We start from the raw sequence: 21,141 nt of genomic DNA, 5'->3' as shown, positions 1-21,141 counted from the left end.
CTTTCTTTCTTTCTTTTTTTTTTTTTTTTGATACCAGAGATTGAACTCAGGGGCATGTGATCACTGAGCTACATCCCCAGCCCTATTATCTTTTATTTTGAACTTGTTCCAAAATAATTCAGGCTGGAGTTGGGGTAGGGAGAGATGAAAAGCAGATTGCCAAAAGTTGTAACTATTTAAGTTGAGTGATAGGAGCATGTGGGTTTATTATACTGTTCATACTGTTCTCTTTTCTTATGTATATGTTTGAAATTTTCTTGTAAAAAAGATTTAAAATACACTCTTTAAAAAAAAAATCGCTTTAAATATGACTTGTTAGTTAGAAGAAATCAATATTCTCTGAAGAGTAGAAATAATTGGAAAATCCTGATACTTTCATAGTGCACTCTGATCTGTATTATAATTGAACAGATAACTTACTGATGCTTCTTCAATAGCAGTGTTCATGTGGCTATGGAAACAGGATCGGTCATCATCTTCATCCATATACACTGGTGGTTCGTGTGAAGTCATGAAAGTGGAAGGTTTAAAGAGATGTTTATTAAGGGGGTGTTGTCGTCTGCTTGTTGAAGACTAGATGAGAAAACAAATTTTTAGATGAGATAAGAATCAAAACTATAAGTATTACTTCCAGCAACATCAGAAGGATTTCACTTCTGTCCTTTCAAACACCCTTTTATATTATCTAGATTTTTAAAGCACCACTAGTCTTTACAAAAAAGAAAGAAAAAAAAAAAATTATACCAGAAATGTAGGTAAAATCCCCAACAATGGAATAATTGACCACATGTTCAGTACTTAGCTTATATTTGTATCCTCAGCATTAATCATTTTTGCATTCAAATGTTGACTGCACTGAACTCCTCTTACAATCTTTGTGTAGGGGGGGCAGGGGGGAGTACTGGGGATTTAAACTGAAGGGTGACTATCTAGTAGAAGGAAAGTTTCTATCACTAGATGAATGTATGAAAATAATTACCTTACACTGCTTACTTTATGCCAATATAATTTAATCTTCACAACATTCCTATAAAGCACTTACTATTACCACCAACTGATATAGAGGGAGGTTAAGTTTCTTGTTCAGTGTGTTGCAGCTACACAGTGTTAGAACCAGGGTTACAAACTAGGCCTGTGCAGTATCAAGAAACTCACTCTCCCCCACTGTGAGGACTGCCTTTCATGATCAATTGCACAAATACAAAGAACAATCTGAACGAATAACCTAAGCTACATGGAGAACAATCATTTCCCCCATTTTAAAATTTCAACTCTGACCACTGTAAGAAATTTTTGTGATCACAGTTGTGCTAGTCATAGTTAAATGTATGTTAACTTACAACACAATACACCCAAACAAATGGACACATTTAGGTTTCTCCAGTATTCCTCTGGTTATCATCATCCAGATAACTGTAAAAGTTTAAGGTGCAAAACACATCACACCTGTAAAGTTAGCTTAGAAATTATTCATGAAAATTAGAGCTGTCAGGGAGAACACTGGTTATCTAAAGTTATAGAATAAACTCTTCACATCTAATAAGGGTAAATGCTATATTTGGGGCAGGGTCCAAACTGTTTAAAACAATTGCCAAATTGAAACAAGCTTCAAAAGCTTGGTAAAAACAACTTTTAAAAACTTGTAAAACATGAAGCTATACAGACATATTAAATTACATAATTAGTTCACTTCCATTAGGAAAGGCAACAAAACTGATATACTGATATACTCTTTAGAATGGCAGTGTTGGGGGAGGGGAAGTATCCGAACAATTTAGGAAATAAAAGAAATTCAATTAGCTACTTTTCTTTTTTCCAATTACAACAAAAAGCTGACTACAATTTAATCTACTATTCTGAACTAAAAAAAAAAAGAAAACAAACAGTAGCTTTTTTTTTTTTTTTTTTTAAACCATAGAAAAACAGAAGGACTGAGAAGAAACAAAGCTCAGTGGTAGAGTGCTTGCTAGCATGTGTGAGGCCCTGGCCTCAATCCCTAGTAACACACACACACACACACACACACACACACACACACACACACAAACGCACGCACGCACGCGCGCACAAACAGAAAAGAATTATGGAAAGGGCATGGTATCAGAAACAGTGAATAATGGTTAGATTTATTAGCTACCTGACCAGACCAAAAGAAAAAAGGTTATTACAGAATAATATCTGACCCAAGGATCTCAAAAGTAAGAATAATTGCTACTTTATGAGGGATGGTACCAGGGATTGAACTCAGGGGCATTCAGCCACTGAGCCATAGCCCCAGTCCTATTTTGTATTTTATTTAGAGACAGGGTCACACTGAGTTGCTTAACATCTTGCTTTTGCTGAGGCTGGCTTTGAACTTGCAATCCTCCTGCCTCATCCTCTCTAGCAGCTAGGATTACAGGTGTGTGCTACCATGCCTGGTTAACCGCTACTTATTAACATTATTTTCAGGAAAGTGAAAGTAAGAATATTACTTACATTTCTACAATTGCAGTGAGGATAAGTAAAATATCTTAACAAACATTTCTATTTTGAGATTTATGCACCAGAGCTACAAAACAAATTGTACAAACATCCTAAAAGCTTTAACCTCAAAGGCCTTTCTAATACAGTTTCAATATAAAGTTTTTCAAGTAGCACTCATCTGTCTTACCTCCAAGAGAATAATGAAGAAGCATTAAGGCTCATTAATTTTTTCTAAAGGAATCCTATTCTGCATTTATGTCCAATATAATAAAATGCTTATAGTGAACAAAATTTTTAAAATAAAATAATTCTATTTGACAAATAAGCACATTTTTACATAGCAATTCTGATTTAATGAATTTAATCTAGGGTTTGCTTTCATCTATTTTTTTTTTTTTACCTTTCTGGAGTATATATATAAGTTTGGTGTTCTGCCTGGGACTGGAATGCCAGCTTTAGTTAGCTTTATGAAATACTTCTGTACCCGACTGGCAACCTAAGGAAATATGACAAGCCTTTTAAAATAATGAAATGACATGCAATACTTGAGTAAATTTAAATGTACATGTATAACTAATGCTAACAATTTAAAACCATCATAAATCTAGAAATAACTTCAAATTGGCACCAAATACATTTTTATTTTAAAATCTAGACAAAAAAAAAATAATCTGAGTAAATTTAAATTTGTTTGTTCCAAAGCAACACACATATTTTCAACTTGTGAACATCCATGCTTGTAGCATAAAAACGTATCTATTAATATATATGGGAATGTGAAGAAAGAACCCACAAGATAACATTTTTATAAAGGAAACAAGGGAATACTAAAGCAATATTTTAAATCTATTAACACAGTCTAACCAAAAAGTACATAAATTAATACACTTAAAAAGCATTCAAAAGTTACTAAGTCTACTATATTTTTACTTTTTAATAACCAAAAACAAGATTACCTCAAGTTGTTTTTGAAATTAATATGAAAATATATAATGCTGCAGCCAATATGGAAACAGTATGGAGATTCCTTGGAAAACTGGGAATGGAACCACCATTTGATCCAGCTATCCTACTCCTTAGTCTATACCCAAAGGACTTAAAAACAGCATACTACAGGGACACAGCCACATCAATGTTTATAGCAGCACAATTCACAATAGCTGAACTGTGGAACCAACCTAGATCCCATCAGTTGATGAATGGATAAAAAAATGTTGTATATACACTCAATGGAATACTATTAAGCATTAAAAGAGAATAAAATCATGGCATTTGCAGGTAAATGAATGGGTGAAGTTGGAGAATATAATGCTAAGTGAAGTTAACCAATACTAAAAAAAAATAAAATAAAAAACAAATGCTGAATGTTTTCTCTGATACAAGGAGGCTGATTCATAATGGGGTTGGGAGAGAAGTATGGGAGGATCAGATGAACTCTAGAGAGAGCAAAGGGGGAGAGGGGCTGAGCTGTGGCTCAGTGGTAGAGCATTGCCTGGCACGTGTGAGGCACTGGGTTCAATCTTTAGCACCTCATAAACATAAAATAAAATAAAGGCATTGCGTCCATCTACAACTAAAAAAGAAAATTTAAAAAGGGGGAGGGAGGAGAAGAGAGGGGGCATGGGGGTAGGGAAGACAATAGAATGAGATGGACATCATTACCCTAAGTACATGTATAAAATCACAAATGGTGTGACTCTACTTTGTGTACAACCAGAGATATGAAAAATTGTGCTCTATATGTGTAATATGAATTGTAATGCATCCTGCTGTCATATATAACAAGTAAAACTGTAAAAAAAAAAAACATTTAAAAAATAAGCCAGACTTAGGAAAAGTAAAATATACAATGCTAATAACTTTTTTTTAAAACACCATATATGATTGCATTCTGCAGACAGAATGATATGGCAGATCTGATGTCAGCTGCATTATTCTTCATAATAAAACTAACAGAAACATGCTGATGATCCGCAGCCATCTCTTCAATTACCTGTTTTGCTGTTCTGTTACCCAGCTCATCTGCAATCTTCTGCCAACGTCGAGATTCTACTTCTTCAGGGGGGTATTTCAGAAGGAGCTGTTCAAGTTTTTTCTAAGCCAAACCCAAGAGCAAATTTTTTAAAAAGTAGTAAATTAAAATCACTGAATTTCTAAATAAATACACTAACATTTCATTTCAAAGTATAATATTTCTTTCCCAACTTTGGGGATTATGCTACTAGAAATCGTCAGAGTAAGAAAAATTTCTAGTTAGAACTGAAGGCTTCCCAGAGAAAATGAGATTAAAGAAAACACCTATGAAAGATCTTATAAAGGTTTTCTATACACTTCAGTAAAAGAGACAAAACCAGAAAATAAATTAAACAAACTGAGAAATGAGTAAATCCTATCATATAATATGTATACATCATAGTGATTTCCACTGATTATCTTTTCTTGCTAAAATATGTCAGGCTCTCCCTTATAGTTTTAAGAAAAACACATATAAATTCTTCAAATTTAGAATATTAAAAGAAGCTTTTCCCTCTTTTATGTGGTCCTCCTAATTTTTTTGAAGAAAATGGTATCTTTATTTTTTTTCCTACAAGTTTTTTAATAAACTGCCAAACTAATTATAGCTGTGAGGTTAATATGAGACATAGATGTGTTTCAAACTTTGCCAATAAATAACCCTTGTCATATGCCAAAACATAACAGAGCACTCTGGCTTTGCTTTATCAGCTTCTCCCCACAACAAAATTTAAAAATGTACTTGGAGCTTTCTCCCTCTTCCAAAGGTACATTACAAAAACATCCACTTTACGGGACTGGGGTTGTGGCTCAGTGGAAAAGCACCTGCCCAGCATGCGTGAGGCACCGGCTGGGTTCAATCCTCAGGACCACATAAAAATGGATAAACAAAATGGTGTCTATCTACAACTAAAAAAGAAATTCTTACCAAAAAAAAAAAAAAACAAACAAACAAAAAAACCCACCACACACACATACTTTATTTCATCCATTTCTATCTCCCTTTCAAAACCCAGGTTTCTTCCTTAAAAATTATCTCTAAACAAGAATTCGTATATCCTCAAAATCCAAAATTCTTGAAATGTGCAAAAAAGGCATACAAAAATACCTAAATATTTTAAAATCAATATTTAAAAGGGGTGACATTCAATAATACACATTTGACTCATAATACCGATTAACAATGGTAACAGTTTACGGGTTGTTTTAAAACCTACACAGTTTAGAAATATCTATTACCTGTTCTTCAACAGTCCATAACTGGTTAAATGTTTCAGGTTTGGTATCATCACAGAGGCGTCCTCTTATCATCTGCATAATAAAATAAGGCTTTTTTCAAATGGGAAATAACAAAGACCACCCTTTGACACAGTCAAATAACAAAAATTGTGGGACTTCTTATGAATCCCAAAATAAATCTGGTACATTTATTTTTTAATAATGTATACCTAAGCTTTACTATTCAAATTCTTATATTTGGTTTGTTTGTTTATTTATTTATTACTCTTAGTAATGCTGTCACAAACATGCTAATAATTCCTTTTTTAAAAAAGGAAATGTGGATTCAAAATGTAGCATGTCTAACAGTGAAAAGATCAGGACTGAACTCCCGGTCACATTTCACAATATACACTTTACTAGGCACAATACATGTAAAGACCCACTTAATCCTCACAACACCTGTTGTAACATTAACATTAACATTAACATTAAAGTACTGGGGATTGAATCCAGGAACACTTTACCACTGAGTTACATCTCCAGCTCTTTTTATTTTGAGACTGGGTCTCACTAAGTTGCCGACACTGACCTCAAACTTGTGATTCCCCTGTCTCAGCCTCCAGAATTCCTGGGATTATAGATACATGCCACCATGCTGACCTTAGTTACATTTAATAAGAATTGCAGCCTAGAGATTTTAACAAAAACAACACCCAAAGTTTAACAGCTAGTAAGTTTAGACACCAACCCAGGTTCTGCTTAACTTCAAGGTGGATATCCTTACCATTATCTTCTTCTGAAACACTGCTTTAACCAGGTAATCCCAGCAACTCAAAAGGCTGAGGCGGGAGGATCACAAGTTAGAGGCCAGTCTCAGGAACTTACTTAGGAAGACCTTGTCTCAAAGTAAAATATGAAAAAGGACTAGGGATCATAGCTCAGTGGTAAAATGCCCCTGGATTCAATTCCCAGTACCCCCTCACCCCCCTACAAAAAAAAAGACTGCCTTAATTTTAGAACACAAATTAGCAAAATATTAAAATATTGTATCCAAAACTCAAATTTTCCTACTTCAATATTTAATATTGCTTACCTGAGGACGACTGTTTGAGCCTTCTGGACCATCACTCAAAGGCAACATAGAGTATGAAAGGGACTCTCCATCCTTCTTAGGATCTAAAGGACTTTTTGGTCTAGCAGGTAAACCTACTAAAAACAAAACCATGTACAGAACTGTTAAAGCAAGGCACTGCCATATGCTTCTTTAGTTAAATTCTTATCATGTGATTTCTTACCTTTATCAAAAACTAACTTAACTCTCCTAGTATGTCTTTTACGATTTTTAAATTCTCTTTCAAAGTTCCCAAGGCTATTGGTATACTGGTCCCATAAAATCTCAGGCAACTGCACAACTCTCTGTGGATATGGAAGCCCTATATCAGCCTGGAAAAAAGACGAAACAAAGAAAAACAAAGGGAAAACCTAAATTTACTTCAAGAAACAATCAAATATACTCAAATTTTCAGATGACCCCACATTCTAATTACCAGTGAAGCATTTCCATGCACTAACAGGATCCAATGAATAATAAAGCTAGTTAAGATAATATAGCCCAGATATTAAATGCTAAAATGATGACAAGAAAAAATGAATTTGGCAAAAAATAAGTACTCCTTAAAGACACAGTTCTAAATATCAACGATACAGACACATTGTACCATTATCACTAACACATTTAAACATAAATGCCAAGGCAAAAATGTATCTAAGAATAGAGTATAAAATGTCTTGACCATAACAAAATATGACACACAGAATTCATTTTAAATGCACCCCATGTTTGTGACTTCTTTGTACATAATGAATTATTTTCACAAATTGTACATTTATCACATTTACAGAAATTATGACTCTTTTTTTTTGCATTGCTGAAGAGCAAACCCACGGCCTTGGGCATCCAAATCACATGTTCCTTCACTGAGCTAAATCCCAGGCCCAAATTATCACACATACCTCTCCCCCCACCCGACCCAGTACTGGGGATTGAACATAGGGGTATTCTATCACTGAGCATCCCTACTTCTTTTTTCTTTCTCTCTTCGTGAGACAGGGTCTCACTAAGTTAGTCCTGAATTTGCAAACTCCTACTCAGCCTCCTGAAAGATGGAAGTACATGCATGCACCATCATGCCCAGCCCAAATTATGAATTTTATAATCAAAACTGTACTTTTCCCCTTTGTTCTTTTTCATTTTTGTGATGCTGGGGATTGAACCCAGGGTCTCAAACATGCTAAGCATCTGCTCTTCAAATGAGCTACATTCATATGGAATTCATTATTTTATCAAGCCATCATTAAAGAAGTCATTAGTTGCCAGATAGGATGGAGCACACCTGTAATCCTAGTGATTTGGGAGGCTACGGCAGGATGACCCCAAGCTTGAGACTGGCCTCAGCAACTTAGCAGGGTCTTGTCTCAATATAAAAAGTAAAAAGGGCTGAGAGGGTTTCTCAGTGGTTAGCACCCCTGGATTCAATTCCCAGCACCAAACAAAAACAAAAGAAGTGGGCTGGGGTTGTAGTTGAGTGGTGGAGCACTTGCCTAGCACTAACTGGGTTCAATCCTCAGCACCACATAAAATAAATATTAAGAATAAATAAATAAATAAGATAAAAGAACTTAAAAACAACAACAAACGAAGTCATTAGTTATAGTTAGTAAAAAAAAAAGGTCACTATGATCTGTATCTTTTGATAGGAATTTGAGTTACAAACGTGTTTGCATTTAAACTTACAAAATGTAATAACTAGGATTTATAAATTTCACTATATGCAAATTCCACTGGGGGGACTTAACTGAGCAACATCCCCAGCGCTTTTTTGCATTTTATTTAGAGACAAGGTCTCACTGAGTTGCTTAGGACCTTGCTAAGTTGCTAAGGCTAGCTTTGAACTCTCGATTCTCCTGCCTCAGCCACCAGATGGAGCCCCTGGGATTACAGGCATGCACCACTGCACTTAATCCCAGTTGCAAATTCCACTTTAAAAAAGAAAGAATTACAGGGCTGGGGCTGTAGCTCAGTGGCAGAGCACTTTTCTGGCATGTGTGAGGCACTGAGTTTGATCCTTAGCACCACATAAAAATAAATGCTGTCCATCTACAACTACAAAAACATAAAAATAATTTTTTTAAAAAAAATTATAGTTAACTCATGCATGCTGAAGTGTTTTGGTGGGCAAAATCTGCAACTTTGAAATGATCAAATGCATTCCACCCATATTCAAATATGAGGAAATGACAGACACAAGGATTGACAGACACAAGATATATGACAAGCAAAGATAGTAAAATGTTACTTGTAGAATACGGGTGATGGGTCTAAGTGTGTTAATTATACAAAACTTTCAATTTTTTTATGTGTTCAAAATTTTCTATATTAAAATATGGGGAAATCATCATAAATTATAAAACTGACAAGCAAAATTCTTATGACACAAAATTCTTAATTTTTATTTTGCTTACAACATATTGCATCATCACCATCAAAAAACTACATATTATTCTAAGGTCCAACTTTTACAAAATTAGAGGATGGAGTATTTTAAAATAATGATGGTAATATCAAACAAAACTAACAAGTCATATATATTCCCGCATCCTATATACCAATATATCCCAAGTTTCATTAATTTCACATTGGAAATTTTTAGATGTCCCCAAACTAAATTGATCACATATCAACAACTAACATGGTATACCTAAAGAATACACATGTATAGACACAGAACAATGAAAGACTTAAACCTCTACATCAAATTTAGTGGGGAAATTTCTTCTAAAGAACATAATCTTTCATGTTATTAATGTGTCTGAATTTAAAACACTTCTGTATTTCTTTGTAAAAAAAATTCTTGTACACTCAGAAAAATGAGAACTTATATCCCATCTGATTCAAATGTATATGTCAAGATCATTGTACTGTCATGTGTAACTAATTAAAACAAATAAATAAATTAAAGAAAAAGAAGTATCAAATAATCAACTGCATACAAATCTAGCATATATGCCTAATAGCATCTTTTTGCCTACTTAGAAATATAATTAAAATAAGATTAAGGTTAATGTTTTTATTAATATTTACTTTTCTAACATTAATTTGTTGTAAAATACCATTATAAGTACAATATCTTTGTTCACCAGCAAACTTGCTATTAACAAGGCAAAATTGACAAACATTTAAGGGGACCCTATTTTAACACAGAAAGTATAATACAGCTCTAAAGTCTTAGAAGTTTTAACAAATCAATATATAGATTCCACATCTATTATGAAATTTAACATTTTTTGAAAGCATGGAAAGAAGGTTTGCCAAGTAAATAATAGAGCTAGAGGGGCTGGAGTTATGGCTCATCAGTAGAGCGTTCGCCTAGCACATGTGAGGCCCTGGGTTCAATCCTTAGCACCACATATAAATAAATAAAATAGGGGCTGGTATTGTGGCTCAGCAGTAGAGTGCTTACCTGGGACATGCAAGGCCCTAGGTTCGATCCTCAGCACCACATAAAAATAAATAAATAAAATAAAGATATTGTGTCCAACTACAACTAAAAATTTTTTAAAAATAAATAAATAGGGTTAGGGCTGTGGCTCAGAGGTAGAGTGCCCACCTACATTCATGAGGCACTGGGTTTGATCCCCAGCACCACATACAAATAAAATAAAGATATTGTGTCCACTTATAACTAAAAAATAAATATTTAAATGAATGAATAAATAAATAAATAAAACAAAGGTATAGTGTCCAACTACAGCTAAAAGCTAAATATATATTTTAAAAAATAATAGAGCTAGAAAAATACAAATACTAAGTTAATACATGTAATGAAATGAAGTCCCCAAGGTTGTTGCCCAACATCTGGTAGACAACACTTTTGTAATTTGGTAAGGGGAAGTAACTAGTAAAAGGTACTAAGTCATATTGTACGAAACAAGGTTTTCTTTCTTTTTTTTCTAAAGTCATTTCATTTTAATCTTTCCACACAATATAATATTATGCCTCTCAAATTTATTGAGCTAGGCTCAGGGCACATTACAAGCTCAGTTGTACAGCATTTGCCTAGTATGCACAAAGCCAACACAGTGATCCCCAACACAGTGCCAAAAAATAAACTAACTAAATAAAAATCACTAAATAAAAAAATTTTGAGCAATGTGGTTCCCTAATGGAAGGTACTTATTATGTTAATGTGCAAAGTCAACACAAAACAAAAGCAGTTAATAAATTTTGAAGTATTTTTTCTTTTAGTTTTACTAACTCTGAAGCCCTGAAAGCAGAAGACAGAAAATACTAACATGAGACTACTAACAGAAAGAACTAGAAAAATGAATAAGAAATAGGACAAGCTCCATAAAAGCTCATAGCTATTTTCAGTTAGGTAAATTTCACTGTGTGTTAAGTAGGTATAGAAAAAGATGGTTCTACCTTCAGTAATATGGTTAATAATAGAAGGGGAGAAAATTAAACGTTTAAAAAAGCAAATACTCATATAGAAGAAGAAACCAAATTTTAAGTACCTGTCAAAAATATCTTAATGAATATTAAGAAATACCAATGTATACCTTCTTCTGAAGTTTTTCCACAAATCCAATAGGATTCTTCAATGCTTCTCTCTGGTGTTTGCCTAAACTTTCAAGGTCTTGGACTGCTTGAGAACGCTGAGCCTCAAGTACAGCAATTGTCTGTAGCAATCTCTGGTAACTACAGAGAAAAACATCTCACTAAAATTTTCAAGTAACAACAATATGTAAAAACTGAGTTCAAGCCATGATCTACCATTAAGGCACACAATCTTTTCAAAGTTACCTGAAAGAGTTTAGTAAAACATATTACTGGGAATAAATGAGGTCTCCCTGAGTTACGTAGAACCTAGTCAGAAAACATCAGTTAGAGAAAGCAAAGCCTTCTTCCCCCATCAGTAGCTTTTAATTCTTGAATCCTGAACAAGTACAAAAAATAAGAAAGTATTCTGACTTTCCAACAATCAGAGTGGTTAAAAAACTGCTAAATAAAAATCATAAAATTTCATCTAGGAAAGATCACCAAATCCAGCTACTTTGTTGTACTCTGTTGGAATATGGGATCTCAAGGCACATTTTCTTAGCCAGAGTCACAGGATAGTGTCACATAATTCAGATATGATCTTAAGTCTCATGATTCTCACTTATTCTTTCTACTATACCCCTCCCTCATTTTAAAGATTTACTTTTCTATCAACAAATAGCACTTTTTTTCCCCTTAGCATTTATGATAAAGACAAATATTTTTAAGTTAATGGGCATTTATAGAGAAGTCATTATTTTTACTTCTCTCCCTGCAAAGTTTTATTTAGCACAGCTAAAATAGTATTTTGCCTGTATAAATCTATCACTTGTCACTATCCTAAAATCTCACTCTAGTTCATATATACTAATTAATTCATTCTCATTCATAGTCTCTCAGCATAAGTTGTACTACCCTTCTGACTAATGTCTAATTTCTACATTTAGAAACATATTAACACAAAAATCCCTGAATATCCAAACACATTTTATAAAAAGCATCAAGAAAAAGTCACTCCAAGTTCACTTTAAAATAAACAATTAAGTCCTTAAAGTATGGCGAAGCTTTTTCTTTATGGCTTCAAATGCATCTTGTTTCCCATTAGACTGTATGCTCCACAATGGCAAACTCGTCTGTTCTGTTCACCATTTTGTTTAGCCAAGTATGACATACTTCCCAGCATCTAGATGCTCATAGAGTATTAGAGTATTTATTGAATAAAGAAATGAGTGGATTGATACTTTGTGCAATCAAAATTTGCTTACATCTTATAAAATCAAAAGTAAACTGAATCTTAAGTTCAGAAGTCAGCAAATGGACAGAAATGTCAAAGGTAAAACAATACAACTTTGAGGTTCAGAGCCATAATTGAACTGCAACATAATATTCTCTTTAAAAAAACTTTCTGATTCCCCTGCATAAAACTCATCTTATTCTTCTCAAGTCTTTGTTAACTAATCTCAATAAAATGTTTAGTCATTAATGTAAAACTGCTAACACTGAAGGGTAAGCTTCCTCTGGGAAGGCTAGGGCTCTTCTAAATTACTCCTAGATAAGTTATAGAGGTTAAGACTAACCTCATTAAGGCTCCTTTTTAAAAAATTTATTAATTTTTTGGATTTCAGGTCTATTTAAAATGAGTGATATCAATAGCACTAAATTCAAAAGTTTTTTTCATATAGTATTAGAAAGCAACCCAGAAAATGAGAACTGGAGCTAAGCTTCCTTTTGCTTTGGGAAGTATGAAGTACATACAAACCCAGCCTCCATGGCTGGTTGTACTCCATCGGCTCCCCCAAGGCTCAATCTCAGGATAATGATATTGAGCTGAGTACCAGAAGCTATCCTCTCTACAACACTCTATTAAGCGGTTCATCTAGAACTCCTATTCCACTAGATGGATACAAAGAAGACTCATCCTGGTGTGTCTTCCTCTGTTTAAAAGAGGAGTTGTAGTTTGATATCACTTTTTAAAAAATTTTGAGCTTATTAAGTTTTCAGCAAATTTCAATAGGGAAAGTAATAATTAATGAGGCACAAGAAAGAATGGAATTGTAAAAAAAAAAAAAAAAAGAGCTAATACTTAAAAAAAAAAGTTACAAAGACAGCTGTCCTTTGTTATGTTTAGAGCAAACTGACAGTGGGAAGAAAGGCCTATAATTGATGTCAATAAATTATAACAACTTTAATGTATGTAAATTACTCCACAATAAATCTGACTTTGAAAAACATTCAGATATGGAAAGAATCATAAAAAACAGGAATGACATCTAGAAAACAAGTTAAAAACATGTTAAAAACAGTCTATTTTCAATTCTCTCCCTCCACCTACTCCACTCTCAAAACTACAGAAGTTGATCCAGTCACAGATCCATGGCAAGACTTGTTCATTAATTCAACAATTACTAAGAAAACAAGGTACTATCCTAAAAGCTTTCTAATTACTAAGGTAAATCAGGCATGGAACTTAGGTATAACAAAAGAGCTATAATTACACCAAAGAAGAAGCAAAGGAATTGGATGGGAATTTTCATGGGCCAGGATTGGTCATCTTAAGGAACATGTATCGGAGGATCTATCACACTAGTACATCTATTTTTGTGTAGCTGTTCAAAACTCTCTGAATTAAAAATTTAAAAACAAAACAACTCTAACTCTGGCCCAAATTAACAAGGGAATACTGCTGTACGCCTCAAAACTACACAACACAACTAGTCACAACACAACTGCCAATGTACTCAGTTTGCTCTGAGACAAAGACTAATAGGTTCATAAACAGACAAAGGTGGATAAGAAACTATGTAAGAAGAAATAGAAGAAACTATGTAAGAAGAAATAGCTGGGGATACAGCTCAGTTGGTAGAGTGCTTGCCTCCCATGCTCAAGGCCTGGGCTCAATCCCCAGCACCACAAAATAATAAGAAAATAAATAAAGTTAACAAATATATATATATAAAATAGCAACAGTGGCTGGGCACTATAATTTCAGGTGGCATTCATCCATAATCTCAGACACTAGTGTCAGATCAGGCTGGGCAGTCAGCAACCAAAGTTGGCAGATTTAAAAGGGCTGCTGAACAGGCTTTATTGAGATATCACTCCCGGGTGGAACTGGATCAGACCCACAGAGGGGACAGGGGAAGGGTCTGAGGAGAAACCGAGTGGAAGCTCGACCGGGGAGGTTAAGGCAGAAGGATCGAGAGTTTGAGGTCAGCCTTAGCAATTTGGTGAGTCCCTCAGAAATATTAAGACTCAATCTCAGATAAAAAATAAATTAAAAAGGTTAAATACACGGCTCAGTGGTAAAGTGCCGTGGGTTCAATTCCCAGTACAAAAAAAGAGAAAGAAATAGCAATAGTGCCTAACATTTACTGAACATTTATGTATACACTATATGCTAGACATTTTCTTACCTTAAGTCTCAAACTTTTGAGATGGGTATTATTATCCTTATTCTAAATAAGCACTCATTAAGTAACTTGACAAGATCATACCAGCTATTTAGGGTGGAGCTGTGGTGGATGAGGGCAATGATTAAAGACTAAGAATATTTAGTGAAAAAATGAAAACTTCCAGAACAATATTATTTCAAGTTTTATTTAATGAACAGCTATGAAGAAAAGGAAATAGTTTTATCTTATAAGGACAAAGGGTCAAACCAGGAGCAAACTGTGATAAAGGCACAATACAAAGAAAAACCTTGTCTCAGTCAAAACCAATAAAAGATAGCAGGATAAGCACCCAATCACCAAAGATGTTCCTCCAGATATTTAAAGGAAATTTGAAAACATTAAAAATCTGAAAACTCTTCTATGTCAATAAAACATGCTACTTTCACTTATGCTGTTCACTTAACCAAGTAAGAAAATAACTTAAAAAATTCTATATGCTTTTGCACAGATGCAAGTACAATTATAACATTCCCATAAGGTCAACTTTGCAGTAAAATGATATGTTATCTATTTCTAAAGCTGAATCTCTGAATCTTAATGCTAAGGATATTGAGTTTATCTGTGGCAAAGTGTTTACTTTTGTTTCACTACCTTCAACATGGACATTAGTTTTTATAATGTAGAATTATATTTGGCTAAAGTACAAATGCCCTTATAAATATATCTATGCTATTTTCACTACTTTTCAGTATCTAAGTCTGCTTGAGTTTTTATTTATTTCTGTGATTATAAAAACATTTATATATATAAAAAAAAAATAGGTAAAAATCCTGATATCTGGGCCTGGGGTTGTGGCTCAGTGGTAGAGTGCTTGCCTCATATGTGTAAGGCACTAGGTTCAATTCTCAGCACTGCATAAAAATAAATGAATAAAATAAAGGTCCATCAACAACTAAAAAAAAAATTATTTTTAAATCCTGATATCTGAGACTATCAAGGAATTAGTAACTTGGAAGTTAATTTTATTGTCTAATTTCTAGGAAGTAATATTATATATACAGCAATCAATAAGGCAAGGGAGAAGGAGGAGGGTAGGATAAAGTGAAAGGGGAAAGGACAACAGACAAAAATTATTTTCAACTGCTTCATAATCTTTTTCAAAGAATCAATTCCCATATCTATGGTAGAAATAAATCTTAGTATTATAGAGGCAATTGTAATTCTAAAAGACAAATGAAACATTTTTAAAAATCCAAATTAGAAACATACGGCCAAAAAAATTGATAGAATTCTTCAAAAGTCATTAAATCATGTCATTAAATACAAAAAGATGGAAGTCTATCTATATGTATAATGGACAGAGTGAAGTAGCTGCAACAGAAACCGCACTTATTTAATTTACAAAGGCTAAAATATTTACTATATGGCCCTTTAAGTAAAGGTTTTTTAACCCTTGTTCTACAACATCTATAAAAGGTATGACAAGGAAATGTAATGCACAATTTTGGATTAGTTTCCACAAGAGGAAAAATAGCTATATAATATTTATGGAGATAAATAAAAAAAATTTTAAAGAAAGATTGTGGATGAAACCATTTTATTGTACCAACATTAAATGCTGAAGTATGATAATGATATTTAAACATACTAAAATGTAAGAGCATTAAGTCTACAAGAGCCAGGGTGCAGCTCAGTGGCAGAGCACTTGCCTTGCATATGTGAGGCTTGGGTTCAATTCTTACACACACACACACACACACACACACACACACACACACACACAGGCTGTAGTCATTACTTTTTTCCCTCCCCTGGAGGGAAATGCCAGGATGCCAGGAAATGCCATAGACCTACACTCCAGCTCCTCCCCTGCTTTTCAAAAACATTTTAGACAGTAGCCCAAGCTAGCCTTGAACTTGCAATCCTCATGCCTCAGCCTCCCAAGTAGTCTACAACCTATTTTTATGACGCTTGACAACAACAACAAAATAAATAATTATACTAGATAGGAGGGAAGAGATAACGAAATAAGAAGACAACAAATAGTAAGTTGTTAACAAGTGATAAATTTAAATTAAAGATATACAGATGCTTATATTACTCTAACTTTTCCAAGTTTTATAATTTTCTTAAAAACATATGAAGGACAACCAACAATAAAAATTAATTAAAAAAAAACAACAAACATATGACGGGCTGGAGTTGTGACTCATAGGTAGAGCACTTGCCTAGCATGCGTGAGGCACTGGGTTTGATCCTCAGCACCACATAAATATAAAATAAAGATATTGTGGTCCACCTATAACTAAAAAATAAATATTTTTTAAAAAACATATGAAAAAGTGTTTCATTATACTTTGCTAGTAGAAAAGGCAGTTGATTGCCGTATGAACACTGAGAACAGCCAGATGAAGTTAGATGTCATAAGAATTAATGCATTTATTTAACTACTTTGTAAGAAGAAAAGGTAAAGAGGTTTATAAAAACTTAGGATCAGATGAGTTAACTAATGATTTTACAAGTGTATACATTATACAGGTACATACAGGTGAACAAAAGGAAATAAGAAAAATAAGTAAAGATATATGCTGGATATCATTCAACAGGACAAAACTATGTAAACTGATTTTTAAGAATAAAAATCAGAACACTGTAAAAATAACAAATTCCGGCCAATCTAGCAATTTACCCATTAAAACAATTCGGGGGTGGTGGTGGTGCCTGAATTTACTCTAACTACCCCCACAATTTCAATCAAGAGTAGTATTTTAACTTTCTGCAAAATAATGAACTCACAAAGTATATACATGATTTCAAGTATATAGAACACAAAATTTAAGAATCATCTATTTGGTGAAATAGGAGCTGCATAATATGGTACTTTCTACTCCTTTATGAAAGAAAAAATTCTATGGGAACTGAAAAAATCATATTACCTAGGTGGCTCAAAAAAAATAAAGCAGGATTAAAGTTTATGACAGGGGTCCTAGACTGATATACAACCCCATCCACCCCACACTCCACCCCACAGAAACATGCAATCCTTTCTAAAGGAATGCATCTTCCTTTATCCTAGGCCTCAAAGATGAACCATATGCAATTTCCCAAAGAAAGCAAACAGCTCACATTCAACAAGCATATAAAGAAAGCAAGACAAAAAGAATAAGAAGATAGGCAAGAAAATATCTTCAAAGAATAGGAAGCTACAAAAACTGAGTATGTAACTGAAAAGGAAGCATATAAAAATGTATAATAACTAAAACTAAATGCTCAGCAGGGACAAATTTCTACTTTCGGAAAATACAGACTAGGCAAATTAAGGACAAACTCTTCAATGAAAACAACCAATAAAAGGCTGGAAAAATATTGTCTTAAAAGCATCAAAGAGCTAAGAAAATTGTGAGTTATTACAAGGTCAAGAGCCAAGGGAAGATAAAAAACAGAATGATGAAGATAAAACATGTTTTATCTTTCACCCTGAAGCAATTTTTCTGACACAGAAGAGGAGGCTGAGAGGCTGAGCAATGCTTTTGACAGCCTAAAACTGTAGAGGATCAAAGGTGGTGTCCAGGGCCTAACAAAGGCAGAGGCTCTGAGAAACCAGTCCTTACCTAGGACTGGGATCCTGAATACCCTCCACAAATAAATCTGGATAAGAAGGAAATAAATAGTTCTTTCTGGGTGGACTAGAACATCTGTCTGAAACAACCAGTAAGGCTAAAAAGGCAATCCAGACATTGAGGAACTCTTAAAAATACACAGGAAAAATCAGCCTGGTTTAAATAGAAGAATTCAGTCAGTGACATAAACATTTCTGTACTTTTATGCCAAAGTAAATTCCTATTAGTTCCAAATTCCTGGTGAACTAGCAAGTTCTCATTCACTTACCCATTAATTCTTTTACTGATTAAAATATTATATTAAGCAGTGAGAATATAATGGTGGTAAAAACAGAAAAGGGCCCTTTCCTGTATCAGTCAGGGAAGCAACATAAAAAAGTAAATATGAGGTGTTCAGTGCTGTAGAAAAAAGCGCACAAAGGCTGGGGTTGTGGCTCAGTGGTATTGTGCTCACCTAGCATGCAAGAGGTACTGGGTTCGATCCTCAGCACCACATAAATGTAAAATAAAGATATTGTGTCCACTTATTAAAAGAAAGAAAGAAGCACACAATATGAGAGGGCATCAGATAAAATCTTTGTGAATCAGATTCAGTTACCTAAAATAATTTCAACTGAGACCAGAAAGAAGACAGAGAAATAGCTGGAAAAGGGAGTAGCAAGGAAAAAGTTCAAGTGTTGTTCCTAATAGAAGGGACATTATGCACAAATGCTTCTGGGCAAACAAAGCATGACACTTAAGAACAGAAAGAAGTTTGGTGCAACTGGTAATGAAGAAGACTTAATGCTCAAAAGGAAGAAAGGGATCAATTACACAGGGTTCTATAAAGCCAAGACTTGACTTGCTATGAAGGATTTTAAGCTGGGGAACAACAAAACATTGCAAAAATCATTCACATCAGAAAGAGAATGGATTAGAGTGAAGCAAGGCTCTAAAGGAGGACCAACTAATGAGCTGTTGTAATAACCTGGGGATAGACAGACTATATTAAGATACTATATTAGGATAGTAAAAAGGAGACACAAAGAGGCAAATGAGTAAACTTGAGATTTACGACATGACCTCTACAGCACCTGGTGACTGTTTAAAAAAAAAAAATTACAGAAACTGAAAAAAGTATTCCAAAAAGAGAGAGTAGCACTACGAAACATACTGTAAATGAAAAATCAATGAGATGAATCCAGTGGACTTCATACAAAGATACTAGTGAGTCACCTCAGTGGATTAATGGACAACTAGATTGATAACAGCTAGATATCAATGGTTTTAGACAAAATGAAAATGAACAGAGTACACATGGAAAGTAGAATCAATTTATTCAAGAAATTTAACTGTGAAGAGAATAAGTAGAATAGTATTTGCAAAAGTAAATTATATGATATGATTTTTTTAAAAAATGTTTTAGTTGTAGATGCACACAATACCTTTATTTATTTATCTTTATGTGGTGCTGAGGATCAAACCCAGTGCCTCACCCATGCTAGGTAAGTGCTCTACCACTAAGCCACAACCCCAGCCCTGAAATGATTTTTATTTTTTTGGTACTAGATTGAACCCATGGACACTTTGTCATTGAGCTAGAGTCCCCCTCTATTTTTTGAGACAAGATTTCACTAAGTTGCTTAGGACCTCACTAAATTGCTGAGACTGATATCAAACTTGCTAACCTCCTGCCTTAGCCTCCTGAGTCACTGGGATTATAGGCGTGCACCATTGTGCCTGGCAAAATTATGATTTTTAAATGAGGAAAGATTTAAGTGCTGATGGGAAAGTGTGATTAGAAAGGATGATTAATGCAAAATCAGTCAAAAGTAAAAATAAATAGAACAAGATACCTAAAAAGCAGGGGATGGGACCCAACTCCATGACAGAAGGATTAATCTCCAATGGAGACAAAGTCCTTCCCATCCACATGTTTAAAAATAATTAGCATCATTTTTCATTGAAGATTTAGTATTTATAAGATACTACAATACCAGTAGTTCTATAATTATTTTTACCCTTTAAATATTAAGGAACAAGCCAGGAATGGTGGTGCATACCTGTAATCCCACCTACTTGGGAGGATGATGCAAGAGGATCCCAAGTTCAAGGCCAGGCTCAGCAATTTACTGAGACCCTGTCTCAAAATGAAAATTTAAAGGGCTGGAGTTGTGGCTCAATGGTAAAGTGCCCATGGGGTCAATCCCCAGTACTAAAATAAATAAATAAAAGATAAACAAAACTTCAAGATTTCATGTGAGGGATCTGAACCTAGCTAAGTCTGACTTCTAAGAGCATAACTGATAGGCTATTATATATGCTTACATAGGATAGGTACACATGCAGATATACATGTAGGTTTCCTGGCAAGATGTTGGCTGAAGAAGTTCAGTTCCATTACCTTTTACTTTCTCTATGAAGCAGAAATCAGTTCATCTTGTGGCTTAATAAGAGTAAAGAAGATTTTATATGTGATACAAAAGCTAATTATGAACCTAAGAGGCTCCCAAATATAATTAATTGGAAATTCTGTTTACCAGGCTACCAATATGAAGAAGTATGAGAAATTTCCTCTTCCATTCCTCAAAAGGAAAGGCATTGGGAGAAGAGAGAAAAAAATGTTGATGAGAAAGCTAAGCACTTAAAGAACAGGACATTGCCAGGGCCTGGTGGTACACACATGTAACCCCAGTGATTCAGGAGGCTCAGATAGGAGAAATGCGACTTTGAGACCAGCCTCAGCAATTTAGCAAGACCCAGTCTGAAAAATAAAACAAGAAAGTGTTGGGGAAGTAGCTCAGTGGTAAGGCAACCCTGGGTTCAATCCCCAGTACCAAAAAGAAAAAAA

The 21,141-nt window shown here is 34.2% G+C and overlaps 1 protein-coding gene across 6 annotated transcripts in view; it reads right to left on the bottom strand.

Moving 5' to 3' along the window:
* Zzz3 (zinc finger ZZ-type containing 3) overlaps positions 1-21,141 on the bottom strand; it is a 100,950-nt gene that overhangs the window by 11,558 nt on the left and 68,251 nt on the right. For 5 of the 6 annotated variants that reach the window (XM_076863707.2, XM_076863712.2, XM_076863709.2 and 2 more), the window contains 7 exons: positions 11,320-11,458; positions 6,996-7,143; positions 6,794-6,909; positions 5,719-5,790; positions 4,460-4,561; positions 2,867-2,962; positions 421-573 (listed from right to left, as the gene is read on the bottom strand). In XM_076863707.2, the coding sequence (XP_076719822.1) occupies positions 421-573; positions 2,867-2,962; positions 4,460-4,561; positions 5,719-5,790; positions 6,794-6,909; positions 6,996-7,143; positions 11,320-11,458 (826 nt within the window). The remainder of the gene's footprint in view (positions 1-420; positions 574-2,866; positions 2,963-4,459; positions 4,562-5,718; positions 5,791-6,793; positions 6,910-6,995; positions 7,144-11,319; positions 11,459-21,141) is intronic. The other variant, XM_076863711.2, reaches the window with a different exon arrangement.

The sequence above is a fragment of the Callospermophilus lateralis genome, chromosome 7 (assembly GCF_048772815.1).
Source record: "Callospermophilus lateralis isolate mCalLat2 chromosome 7, mCalLat2.hap1, whole genome shotgun sequence".
NCBI classification, from domain to species: Eukaryota; Metazoa; Chordata; class Mammalia; order Rodentia; family Sciuridae; genus Callospermophilus; species Callospermophilus lateralis.
Note: the sequence above shows the minus strand (reverse complement) of the source record. Positions and strands in the feature narration are given on the sequence as shown.